The sequence below is a fragment of the Anopheles cruzii genome, chromosome 3, assembly GCF_943734635.1.
Source record: "Anopheles cruzii chromosome 3, idAnoCruzAS_RS32_06, whole genome shotgun sequence".
NCBI lineage: Eukaryota > Metazoa > Arthropoda > Insecta > Diptera > Culicidae > Anopheles > Anopheles cruzii.
In genome coordinates this window covers 17,343,058-17,356,723 of record NC_069145.1, presented here as the reverse complement: position 1 = coordinate 17,356,723, position 13,666 = coordinate 17,343,058, and the positions used below count along the sequence as shown (strand labels likewise).

The 13,666-nt window shown below is 53.0% G+C and overlaps 1 protein-coding gene across 1 annotated transcript; it reads right to left on the bottom strand.

Annotated features, from left to right (window-relative positions):
- Positions 1 to 10,064: 10,064 nt before the first annotated feature.
- On the bottom strand, positions 10,065 to 12,710 carry LOC128273828 (uncharacterized). Its single transcript, XM_053011883.1, has one exon. The coding sequence runs from the start codon at positions 12,708 to 12,710 to the stop codon at positions 10,065 to 10,067; it is 2,646 nt and encodes an 881-aa protein (XP_052867843.1).
- Positions 12,711 to 13,666: the final 956 nt, after the last annotated feature.

Genomic DNA, 13,666 nt, shown 5'->3' with positions numbered 1-13,666 from the left:
GTCCCGCAATTTCCTGCGAATCGACATCCGTGCGTTCGGCGTCAAAGTCAAGGTTCAACATCGGCTGCGAATCTCATGAGGCCCGTTAGTGGCCGGCACTGTGCCGCCTCAGGCAAACGATCAATAAACTCAACCTTGAGCAAGGACGAGCCGGTTGTGCACGAAGGAAGTTCACACCGAGCGGCTGCACTTTTCCTGTCTGGTGCCTGGTCACACCGACCACCGACGGACACGGTGACGTCGCCCAGTTTCGAATGAATTTCGTAAAGTATCTGGCCTGGCATCACAACAACTGCTTAGCAACGTAGTCTTGATTAATCGGCCACCGGCCACGGTGCCGGTAACCTCCGCTCGCACGCAGAAAGCACACTACCCGTCGAACCTTAGGTCTTTGAAGGACCTCTTGCTGTCGCTTTTGATCGCGAGAGGGCCTTTCTTAATGGGCATGTGTTCAGCAATGAAATTGATTGATTCCTACCGTACACCAAGAATCAACATCTTAGGACCCAAAGTGCCACTTCGTGTGATGGCCATGTCGATAAAATTATATCCTAACAATGGTGGGGTCTTTCAGGTTTACGATTCACAGAACAGTCGGCGATTTGGAGCTCCCCAAGTTTGACTTTCGCTTCAACTTTACCACTCTTGAACTTATGTGGATTGTTTACAGGCTTACGTTGAATTTGGTTTCGACAGGAATGTCGGCGTCGATCTCCGAAAATGTCAACCCGAGTTTCGTAAGCAAACGTGACTCGGGCATGGAAACTTTTCATGCATAGAATAACATATCGTGCTCATGTTTGATGTCTTTCGCGACGTTGTAACATCACCGGGGTTCCTATTAACTTCAGTGACATTTGCGTGCGCTCTACGCGGACGCCGGAGGCGCATTCCATTCTACTGGCGGGTGCGTGTCTCTTCTATTTATTTTGTTTTCTTCGACATCGCCTTGTATTAATATGTTGTTTGGTAGTTGACGTGAGGCTAATGACGAGAGCATAATTGATTATTTTATATAATTACTTCACGAACACTAATATGTCTCTTTAAAACTCTAGATATGTCTGATAGATATTTCAATATTTGATTCCTAACATGACTTGGTACCGACAGCACCAATGATGGAGCAGACCAGCCAATATCTAAGCAACGTAGTACAGCGGTTACAGGAATTTTCCAGCCCCTTCATTCCAGGTCCCGGCCTGAGCATCCAGATTTCCATCCGCTACTTTGGCGAGGGAAGCAGAAAGCATTCCGGGCCACAAGAAGAATGAAACTTCTCTTCAGCGTTGTTGAGCTTGCCCTTCGGGGGTTAGGCTTTTGCACGGACGGAAATGCCACTTCCACACGGACCTTCTCGCCTTTCTGGGGCCAATCTTAGGATTGAATAACATAGAAGCACGCCACAGCCAACTGACTAACCTTAGTCCACGGTGCCAGACATGGCCCAGTGTCAAGAAATGATCGGTGAAATTCCCACAGCAACGGCCGCCCGACTGTTCGCACCAACCGATCGGCTTACCATCGGGGATGCTTCGGAGGACTTTTCGGGACTTCCTCGAGGCTAGAGCTTGCGTCAGCGGTCTTTTTCCTTCCGTTTTGAGAGATAATTTGTTTTTGATAAGCTAGTCATAAGTAGAGCGTGCACCAACGTCAGCGTGGTCCCTTTATGCCGTCGGCCAAACCATTAGATTAGTCTCAAAACACAACCCCCACTCGATCGATTTATGGAAATTTTCCCTTCCCGTGTTTGGTGGGAGTTTTCGTTCAAATTACTCTGTTTTCCCTTTTACCGTGTAATATAATTGATTTACATTTCGTGCTCTCGCGCTCGTTTTGCGCGTGAAAACCCAACCCAAAATGCTCACGGACCCCGGCCGCAGCTGGGCGCCAATGGTCGCACGGTTTTTTTTAATGGATTTCCTCTGTCTCTAACTTGGTTATGTTTTTATTTTTCATTTGGCCTTCCCTTCCTTTGCGCCAACACAGAGTGCGCCATTTTCGTTTCGCTCCCTCCGGGCACCTTAATGTTCCGGAAGTGGGACATTTGGCGTGGAATAAAATGTAAATACGCGGTACAAAAGACGGACCGACCAAACGAGAAAACAAACCGAGACGGGAAAAAAAACAATCACAATACGAAACGGAAGGCACAATGGGCCACAGATGACAACTGCAACAATACTGGGGCTGCCCCCAAGCGGCTGACCAGCACACGGCCCAGGATTTGCATTACACGTGGCCCGCGAGATAAGGGACCGGAGCCTCGCTCGTCGACGGCGATACGTCGTGGGCTCCGAGCGGGCTCAGGCTCGGGCGGGCTGGGAACAAGGAGTTGTGATTTGTTGTGCAAATTACGTTTCGGTTGGGGCTCTAAGTTTTTTGGGTTCATTTTAGGTAAGTGCATCAACGCGCCCAGAAGCCCTGGGGCTAAGCGATTTTAATAAAGGTGGAAAATATGCAAAACCTGTTTGATTTTCACCCTCGGTCGGTTAGCTGGATGGATGCCTACCACTGGCCGCTACGAAAAACCATGCCAGGCCTCTGGTAACCAGGTGGTGAACTTCGGTGTGTGTCTCGACCGGTGGGTTGGAAACAAATAGAAGCAATAAGCAGGGCGCGCGCGTTGCATTAGTATGCGCTCCGCTGCCCAGGGTGTGGCCCAGGTGGCACAATTGACCGGGATGATGAAAAATGACCGGGAAAGAAGATAATATACAGTGTGCTTGCTTTTTTCTCGATTTCGCTGCAGCTTTGTGGGACACATTTTTATTACGGCCATGGTGGACTGACGCTGGACATGTTTTATGGCTGTGGCACACAACCACGCTGGTCAGCTGGTGCTTCCAGGGTGAGTCTGCATTGTTTGTTGCACAAAAGTTGGAAACTTGGTGCAAGAGACAAGAGTCTTAAAGATTCCGAACACAATGGCTGAGGCGAACTGAAAACTAAGCTCAGACTGGCACCAACGATTAATTTCAATCATACCGGGAAGCCGGGTTATTTCAAACGCTTCCCTGATTAAACAGTAGTGGTCCGTGTATGCTGCCTGAGCTAAGCCAGATTTTATTATCTTTTCTAGTATCTTATCATACCGATAATAGACTTGGTCACTCGAAAGCTGTGATCTAACGATTTGGTTTCAACAGCGAAGTTGCTTTTCAATTGGCTACAAAGAGGCACGAAACAATGTGGTTAATACACAACAACTAGGGCAGTAGTAGGGTGAGGTCCATATGAATGTGTTCTACTGTGCAGGCTGATTGTTTATCCGTTTCATCAAAACTCAGTGACACACGCACGGCGGCTACGATTTACCTCACGTGTCCTAATGGCGGCACGATAAGGGCGCCGGAGGGAACTGATAATTTGCCGTCCATTGGTGCAATAGATAAGCAGAACCGAACGATCCACCTGATCCGATTAGCCAGACAGATAAATGCCGCTTTCAAACGAGTTCGATACTTTGTGTGTGCCGAAGGGAAGCCAACCCCGGTTGATGGGGTTGCTGGCAACAAGCGGTTCGTGGTGGGATAAAAATAGGCCTATTAGCTTCCACGGTAATCTACGGCGATGGCGATGAATCCCACGAATCATAGACCACAAATTAACATACTCACCACGTGAACTTTGCTCCTGGAGCAGCTTCAGCTCCCTCAGCGCATACCGATCGACTGGAATCTATGCCGATGCTCTGTCATCGAGGCGACCTTTTATTAGATGACTTTCCAACATTGTGCCCGTCCAGTGTAATCGGGTTCGATAAACCAGCCAGCGGGTGAATCACAGGTGCTGTAGTTGACATCAATTAGGTGTATACATTTCCGACCAGCCGGGCCTGGAAGCAAGGTTCGATCTGAAGGGCATTGCCTGGTAGCCCAGATTAATTGACCCGTCACCGACCACACCAACCGGGGGCCGCGGGCTGCGTTGATAACTGCGCGCCGTCGGATCGGTATTTTAATTAGAACTCAAGACCATTCCGAAAGGGACGAACTGGAGCCACCGGAATGCGTCACACCATCGCTCTTATCACACCCGCTATTTGCTGGTCAGCAAATGTGTGGCGTAGTGACACCCCGAAGTAGGTTGAAGCCCACTGACGCCACGGCGAAGTTAAAACCACCAATAAATTGTGATTACAGATGACGAAATGGAACCGATGCGCGGGGACCGATGAACCGAAGCGGGCCCAGAAGTGAAGTCCAATCGAATTTATCATCCATCGGCGGCACCACCACCGGGTGTGTCGTTGATTCATGGTCAAATAAACCTGCCGGGGGTCTCTTTTCGAGCCGGAGGGTGCGTTCCGATCCATGCCACGCGCTGTTGGCTAAAATTGAAGCAATAATTAGGTACACATTTCACACCGAACATTTATCGGCCGGGGGTTCACTTTAAAGGAGTGTTGGCCAAAAAATGACTCACGATACTGTTGCCAATCGAATCCACGGTTGAGTGACTAACGTACTGCCGACGACGACTCTGGTGAAGTTGTAGTATTTATTAAAGTTGAAAGGAACCTCTCGAATACCGGCTGCTAAAAAAATCTAACTCTGATTGATTGGGTTTCCTTGATTGGGTTCAGTTGCCGCAAACGGAATCGAATCTGAAATATTCGAATGTAGCCTTTCTTTCATGTTCAACCTCTGCCAAGGTGAAATCAAAACTACAATCCAGTGCATTTAGTACTTTCCACCGTACGGTTGTTTTATTATTTCTATTAGTGGTGTGTTTTTCATGTGTTTTTCTTTTTTCATTCGTTCACCATTTACTTACTTCACTTTCGAGCATAAAACTACTCAACATTTGGATTCTGCGATTCTCGCTCCCGCCTGGGCGCATTGCCCTCGTATCCACATTTAATGCACTAGACATTTACCATTTTGTGTGTTTTTGTTTCTTGCATTAATATCGCATTAGCGTATCAGGTTAAGGTGTCATGTTACAGTGCCGGTGTGGGTGTGCGGGATTTTCTCTTATCAATCTCGTTTTGCACGGTTGCACCTAATAAATAAATAAACTTCTACATACATAGTCTAACGGCGGGGTGTGTGTGTGTGCGCGCTCTTCGTCAGAAAGGACCAGCCACCAGCGGCAGGATCTGCCCACGTACGCGTTCCGTGTATAGAGAGAAAAAAGAGAGCATTTCTGTACGACGTCTTGAGCTTCAGACGTCAACCACCAGACATCACACAGAGCGGCCTTTGCGAAAGGACAGCCTTGTGATGTGCACACGAACAGCATCATTTGCGATCGCTTGCCATTATTTATGGTACGGCCATTTGACCCTTTCGGCGCGTGTTAACATCAAACACGACGTCAGTTACATATTGGGGGGTTGCTGGTGCGATTAATCGTCTGGCCGCTGTGCGAGATTCCTTTACCCATCATCGCAACTGGTCTTTGTTGTCCCCAGATGAAAGACAACTCTCTCGAGAGGTCTCTCAAGTGTGTCGCGTGTCGCGCTCGCAGTTTGCTAACGATTTACTTTCCACTTTGGATCTTCTGGGGGAAAAAACTTATTCGAGGTTGTGGCCCGTACACAGCCCGGTTGACTTCGTGATAGCTTCCTAGCCGGTGCCGGCCGGTCACACGGGCCCTTCATGCTGAACAACAATCATGGACGCGGCAAAACCTGTTCGATTCGACCGCGAACAATGCAGCATAACCTGCTGCACACACACACACACCCCGGAGCCGTTGCATCCGCGTTGCAAGTGACGCACACTCTAGGCTTTATGGTATGGTCTTTTAGATTCTTTTTCCCTCTCAACGCATGAATACAGTTTGAGCCTCATTAATCGACATCGATGACGACGTGCCTTGGGTGTTTTGTGGGTCTTTTGATCCGTCGTCTACTACTGGTTTACATTGATAACACCGAAAACTTTGATTGAATAAATTCGAGCGATCACTTCAGCTCAGCACTACTGATTGCAATTGATTTGTCCGGGTTTTTGGTTCGGTTGCTTGGTTCGCACGCCTGTCGGCACTTCCGTGCTGTGGTGGCTGGTGGTTTTGGAAAGTAATATTGGTTGATGAACTCCCCTGTGAACCTAGTGCTCTGTGCGCTTCGCAAGACTTCCGTTGGTTAATGCCCTTCAGGTTTGGAGGTTTTTGTAAACATTGATCGTACATATTTGTTCAACGGGCCAAAGTACTGCGAGACCGAGCGAGTCCCCGCCGGATGCCGGTTGCACTAGATACTGCCTACTGCTACGGTAATGCTTCGGAAAATGCTGTGAGTGATTTGTTCGTTGGTTTGCGTTGGTTACGTTGATGCTTAGGTGCCGCAGTATCATACACACTAAAGGTCACGCTTCTTTCGGTTGCGGTTAGACTAAACATAGTTTGTTTTGCGTTTCGGAAAAGAGGGTATACGGTACGATTGCCTGCTAACGGCCTACACTAATAGTAAATAGAGCGCATTGGTAGCTACCCTTGTCTAGCACACGCTTGTCCTTCTGAAGGCTCTGCCTATGGGTTTCTCTTAGAGTACGGTTTATGCTCCGCTAAATACAAATATCTTCTGGCTGCTTCGACGGCTAGCAGAGCGGATCGCAGCAAGCAGCGATTGTTTCACGTCGTCTTGTGGTGACATAAAGCGTTGGTTGCGCTCTGTTAGTAAAAACTCTCGGCACGATTGTAACCTAACAATTCCCGTCGCCCCCTACACTGACAAAATACGGTGCACAGTGTCCGAAATGAAACAGCGCGGAAGAGTTCTGGTTAACAGCCGGTTGTCGGGTTAGGTAACTTTCATGTTTCAAAGGCTTGCATCTCCAGGCCCAGGTGGCCACTTCAGTAACGTTCCATAACATAATTCATAAAGCACCATTTTGATTACTAGAACTACTTCTAACGTTGATCATTTTCGCTTTCTTTCTCTCTCTTTGATCAAGTAAATACATCCAGAATACATCTATCGAGAAGCGGCTGGAAGCTTCGTCTTAGGCCGGATCCGATACGAGCTGAATGCAGTGTAGCTAATCGTGTCTCACGCGTTTAAAGCATTTTTACCAGTCAGTGTTGAAGTTAAAAGTAAACCTAATCTACACAATTGTAGCCACTTCTGACATTCGGCTCGTCGGATCCTGGCCGCACGTTTATCGGGCTTTTCACTTGCTTCGCAGTTGGACTGGGCTACAGCTTTCCTATCTAGGTCCAAAACTCTTCGCCGATCCCTAACAAACCACTGCGCGGGAGCAGATCACGCGGAACACAAGTACTGGTTGGTTTCAGCCACGCATTCCCGAAATAGCTGTGTTATTGATTAGTGTAACGTGGAAACGGGATGGCCAAGACGATTCGATGGAAGTTTCGCTCTGTCCGTTGTTGTCCAAATATAACCCACGCATTCGCCTTCGAAAGGTGTCGGAAGGTGAAAATGGATCCCCTGAGCCCTTTGGGTTACGCCACCCGTCGGCAAACAGCCTCGAGTGTGCGGTCCCCTTAATGTGCAGCCAGCCGGATCAGATCAATAATGAAGTGGCCGCCGCGTGTCAATGGATTGCCAAAGATGGACAAAGTCTTGCGGCCGACTCCCTTTCAGAGTGCGCCGGATCGATAATCGATTCCGATCAAATGTGGTCGGTTAAAGGGTTTTCTTTTTTCGGCTCGATTGGCTCGATACCAGAATAGATGTTTGCAAAGAAAAACACCGGTCGCCCTCGGGGTGTCCAGGTCACAAGCCAGCCGGTAGAGTGCGGCAGACCTGTCACTAGCAATCAGGGCACTATTCGCACGCACGAGTTCACTTTCACACTCCAACCGCAGCGATAGTGTCAGGGTGAAACGATTCCAGACTGCCGACGCCCACGAGACCCACGAGAGTTGTACGTTCCCTGAAAGTGCCGGGAACGATAGTGTTCGTTCCCCTTCGTCGATAGTGTTGGCCGTACCGTGGGTTGTGGCTGGGTTGATGGCTTCACTGGGCGTTGGCGTTGTAAACGTGCCTCCGGTGGACTCGTCTTCGGTCACCCTTTGACAGCATACCATTGTGCTTTCGGCGCCAAACTACGGCGGGACCTATGATAGTATCGAGTCTGATTCCTGGAACTACCCTCGACTACGACCGTAGTCGTCCTGGGTGGGGATTGTTTTAATTGAGTACAAACCGGGGACACGGAACACGGGAACAATGTTGGACGCTCCCGGCCGTACGAACAGCTGACCCATACGTTTCCACGCGGTCATAACGACAGACGTGCGGTTGGCTTCTGATTGCAGTAGTTGCTGGTGTCCCAACGAGCGTAACCATTTCGGTGCACTACCCTCGGGGCGTTGCGCAGACCGCAGCACTTCGGGCTGCAACTGCAGTTTGGCGACTTCTGGCGACATCAAGGAAACTGAAACCAACCCCTACCCAAAGCTCTTGCTCAGCAAAGGGGCACTAATTACTCGGCCAACCCAGGCAGGTTGCGCTGTAGAGTAACGAAGAAAAAAAAACACACCCTTCGACTTTGCGTGGCCGTTTCTTCTACCGTTTCTAGCGTTGGACTTGTGGCATTCTAATGTGGAGAGAACTTGAGAAGCAGGCTAACAAGCTGGGGCAAAGGAAGTGCTTGGTTTTTGGAAATTACGGCCCATTTTTCCTTCCACGCACGCAACGGCCGGCAAGTGCCTCCGGTAATGGGGCTTAATTATTTCGTCCTACTTAGACGCGTTTCGAGTATCACGCTTTTTAATAGAATAACTAACAGTAAATGCGTCGAGTCCGAGTTTCACTTTTGGGCCGCATTTCTACCGGAGTCTCTGCTCGAGCTCTTCAAAATCAGACCGCGCTAGGCGCGTGGCTGGATTGCAACGGCCGGGCAAGACCTTAATGGCAGGTGCTGGTACACTTATTGATTTGAGCTTCCAGACGTTCGTTTCCATGACGTGGTATGGTTTGCTCCAGCATTCCAGCCGTTAATGCTCGGGGTGCTAATTGCCGTACAATTAGCAGCCGACAGCTCAGTTGTTGACCGCCGAGCAGTGGAATCCTAGCATCGTAGCTCGAGGCCACGGCCGATTAGTAACATTTATGTTGGACTGCGTGCGTCGGTCAACGCACGGCTCGCAACGTGCATCACACGGATTGAAATTAGACTAAGCCGGCCACCGGCGTGGCTCAGGGCGCCTCCCGAGTCCCGGCCGTAGTGTGGCCGTCCTCGTGGCCGTCCACCATCGGTTCCTATTTCTGGGGGGCCAACACGTGTGCCATGTTGTGACCGACCGAACGAGCATCGGTGACGATTATCAGTTCGCTGGGGAACCGGAACCCCGCTTTTTATGCGCAATCGGCAGCAGCAAGCACACATGAGCCAGGCAACGTGAGCCTTCTTGGGGACATTCGGTGCCCACGGCGGACGCGCCATTGCATGTGCAAACCCGTGATTGGTGACACTCACGCCTGCTGGCCCAGTTTGGAAGCCCGGCAAAACGGCGAACGACTTGGCAGACTACGCGCTCGGTTTTGTTTTGATCGCCCTTGAGAGTGATCTGGTTAGGTCAGATCGCAAAAGCTCCAAGAAACTGGAACCAGTCACGCTTATTAATTGGATTCCGGTTAACCTGCGCCACGTCGTTGCTTTGTTTTGATGCTTCGGAAAGTGTGAATTAGTTTTTGTTTTTGTTTTGGCACGATCTGTCAAACCGCAAGGGCGTAACGGTTGTGTAACGATGAGTAACGCGTGCGGAGAACGAAACTTTCCATCGAAAAACCCCGTCGGCGGAGGAACGAAAAGTAAAGCCTAGTTTTGGTTAGGTTTCAATCAAAATAGAGTTCTATATTTGGCAAATAAATAGCGTGGTGAGATGTGGTGGTGATTGGAAGACACAGCGAGATTTCCCGCGTGTGTTCCCGTATGTTCCGTCGTGTTTGTTGTACTTGTGCTCCCCAGTGATGTGTGCTCCACGGTCGCAGACTGTGTTTTTGGCACCCCTGGCCGGAGGCCACCACCGCTGTCGATGCTGTGGCCTCCCCCTATCGCTACCGTAGCCTTTGCCACGCGCGCCCGCGCAAGAAGGACACCCAACCGGTCGCCCACCCTCCCTTAGATCAGGGTCTCCCTTTACAGCTACACCTCCGTCTGCTCGTCTCCGTTGCTGGTGCAGGAGTTGGTGGCAAAGTTGCAGCCCCACTTGCGCGAACTATCACAGACCCGTTTCAGTATCGATTTCTTCTGTATGCAGAGACTATTGAGCTCGTCCGACGGATACCGCTCGAACTCCACTATGAACCCGTTCGCGACGGCCACGGCCGCCGCGTGATTTGGCGTTAGATACTTGCACGAACTACCGCTCCGCGTCAGGCTGCCACCACCGCCAGATGAGCCGGCGATGCGCACCTTGTGCGCCTTCTGGGCCGCCCCGTCGCAGGAGACCGCGTCGTCCACCACGTTCGCCAGCGTGATGTTGGCCTCGTAGTTGCCCTGCTCCAGGGCGTGGCCATGATCGTGGTGCTGGAGGGCACCGATGGCCGTACAGCTGGGAAGCCGTTGCAGCGACTGTTCCGATTCGCGGTGCTGCTGCTGTTGCAGCTGCGACTGCGGATGGTTGTTGAAGTGCGTGTTGCTGCTGGTCAGCTTCTGGAGCCGCTCGTTCGTCTTCTTGTCGATGCCGAGCAACCGGCGGACGCCCCGCCGGACGCGCTTGTTGCGGTAGGCGAAGATGAATGGTGAGCTCAGGTTCGCGATCACCACGGTGAAGATCGCGAGCAGGGCCTGATCGGACACGATGATGAGATCGACGTGGCCCTGCATCAGCACCAGGATACCGTACGGTAGGTACGACACCAGAAACATGATGATCACCAGGATGCTGATCCGGGCGGCACGCGACTCCTCGCGGTACTTGAACAGCGAGGACGCGTTCGAGAGCCGGTGCCGGATCGACGTCATGTAGCTGAGCGCCTTCGGCGGCACGTGTACCGCCGGCAGCGACAGGATGTGGTGCTGGCCGAGCTGCTCGAACTCGGCCCCGGCACCGTACTTCTGGAAGTTGGGCGTCGAGTGGACCTGCCGCAGCCCGACCGGTGCCAGCTCCGGTTGGTCCTCGCAGAAGCTAACCAACCGCCCGGCACTGTGGTTCCGCCGGACCTTCCCGAAGTCGGCCGGTGTCTCCGGGAGGTCGCTAGGGCACGTCGGAATGGGCCCACTCGCGGCGGAGTCCAGCGGGGGCAGCGACATCAGAATACTGTTGTGGTTACGGTCATGTTTGAGCGGAGACTTGAGCACACTCGGCAGCAGGGCGGTGGGCGTCGCGATCTGGACCACCTGCGACCGGCCGTCGGGCCGATCCGGCTCGTGGTGCGTCGACTTGTGCGTTGGCGTCGGACCTGGCGACGGCTGGAGCAGCGGTTTCAGACACGAGTCCCGATGCTGGTGGTGGTGGTGGTGGTGATGCGGTATGCTGCTCACGGTGATCGTTTCATCCTCGTAGTGGATCTGCTTGTCGATCCGCATCGTGAGACCTTCACCGTCGGCCGACTTCTCGACCGACCGCTCCGCTATGACGGGCAGCGGTTGAAGCTGCGGTGGCTGCTGCGGCTGCTGCTGCTGCTGCTGCTCTAGCATCAGCTGCTTCTCCGCCAGTGCGTGCTTCTGGGAGGACACCAGATTCAGGGCACTCTGCAGTAGCGGCGACGAGCCGTTCTGGCGCATCCGCTGGCCACTTTCGCGCGCCTCCGAGAAGATGCGCCAGTACATGCCGCACACGAGCGCGAACGGGACCAGGATAACGATCACGAAGTACGCGTACGAGAAGATCGTATTGTACAGATCCTCGGAGATGTGCAGCTGGTTGATGAACCCATCGCCGGTGCCGGGTTCACCCCAGCCGACGGTACCACTGCCGTTCCGCGCCCAATGACTAGATTCGATGGCGGCCACCTCTTCCGCCGTCAGGCGGTTCTTGAACAGCGTCACGTGTTTCTGATCGCCCCGGAACCCGGACGCGATGCCGAACGCGATCCCCAGCACCCAGCTGCCGATGATGAGCGTCCAGGCCTTCAGCTCGGAGATGCGCGAATGGTAGCGCAGCGGGTCCGTGATGGCACACCAGGTGTCCCCCACGACCAGCAGCACCGACAGTGCCCCGAGGGCCACCACCAGGTCCAGACCCCAGCAGCGGATCTTCGTCAGTGTCAGCGTCGCGTGCAACTCCCCGTCCCGACCGACCGGACTCGGCCGTACGTAAGGACCTTCCTCGCCACTTTCCTCCGCCTCCGGGGACTCACTGGCCCCCGTTCTATCACAATTGTTCGTTCCATCGTCGGCACCTCCCATGGTGCCGTTCTTGATGCACTTCACTTGATTCCGTCCGGTCCTGTTTGACGGCTTCGTCGCGGTCTCGCGGAACTGTACCGTCGTCGATGTTGCTCCTGCTGCTCCCTCCTGTGCTCCTGCCTCACCGCTAGTCGGTGGATCCATGAAGTAGGCCGTCGGTGCGACTCCGACCTCCGTTCCGGCGAGCTGGTACACGGTCGATGGCGTCGCCATCGATACCGTCGTCGCCGCCGGAGAGTTGGTCGAGGTGAAGGCATTGAGCAGCAGCGAGGGGCCAAGTATGATGCAGCAGACCAGGTTCACGATCAGCAGGTTGATGACGAACCGGTTCGCGGTGGTCCGCAGGCTGGGCGTCACCCAGAACGCCCCGAGCGCCAGGATGTTGACGCCGATCGAGCTGAGGAGCAGGCCGCCTACCAGACAGTCTATGGCTAACATTGTTCACTTGCGTATCCGGTGGCCCTGGCGAAGGTACGAGACTGCGGTGCTACGGGGCACCACATCTTGCCTTGTGGGTACGTCCTCCCCGGTGCCGGTCTCACATTACACCCCGCGCGTTAGCGGCCTTCACTGGCCGCGGCCACTTTCTACCCGATCTCTAGTATGGGCCTGGGTTTGGACCCGAAACTGTCACTTTCCACGCTCGCTCTCTCTCTCACACCCGCGCGCGTATTGTTTCGCTTTCGCTTTACACGAACCGTTTTGTTGTTGTGGAATTGGTTTTTGAGCCCAACAAAAAGGCCGCACACTAGTGCGTCCTCTGGCGGCCCCTTTTTGGTGGTGTGCGTGACCCTCCGCGAGTCTATTGCAGTCGCGGAATGTCGCGGAACGGCGAAGGAGACTGCGGCTGAGGTCACCAGACTTGGCGAAACAGACGCCAACAGCTGACGGTCGCCAGGTCTCGATTATTCCCAGAATACACACACAGCCACACACCGCTCCCACGGTCGTGTGCTTGGGTCTCTTGGGAAATTCACTGCACACTCACACACGGGCGGGAATCGCAAAATAATAATTCACTCCGTTCCGAAACCGTTTTGTCGCCTCGTGTGGCGTCACTCACGCACGCACGACCTACGTGTCGAAAACTCGTCGATAGGGCACCTCACGGCCCTCTATCGACGCTTCACGGCTTCCACACTGCCTGCACGCACTTCCGCGTTCGAGACGCACCCGGGTCCGGCTCTGGTTCCTTCTCGGCTTGCGTTACGGCGGATACGTCGCGCTCGGTTGCCGTCCAACGAAATCACAGACACAAAAAGTTGGCAACCGCCGCGCGCATCAACGGGTTAATTCACGGCGTCCGTGAATCGGCAAGCAAAGCGTGCGTGTTCCTCCGACGTTGTCCGTTCGACTGGCACGGTTCGTGTGACCGCGAGCGGATTTTGTCTGCC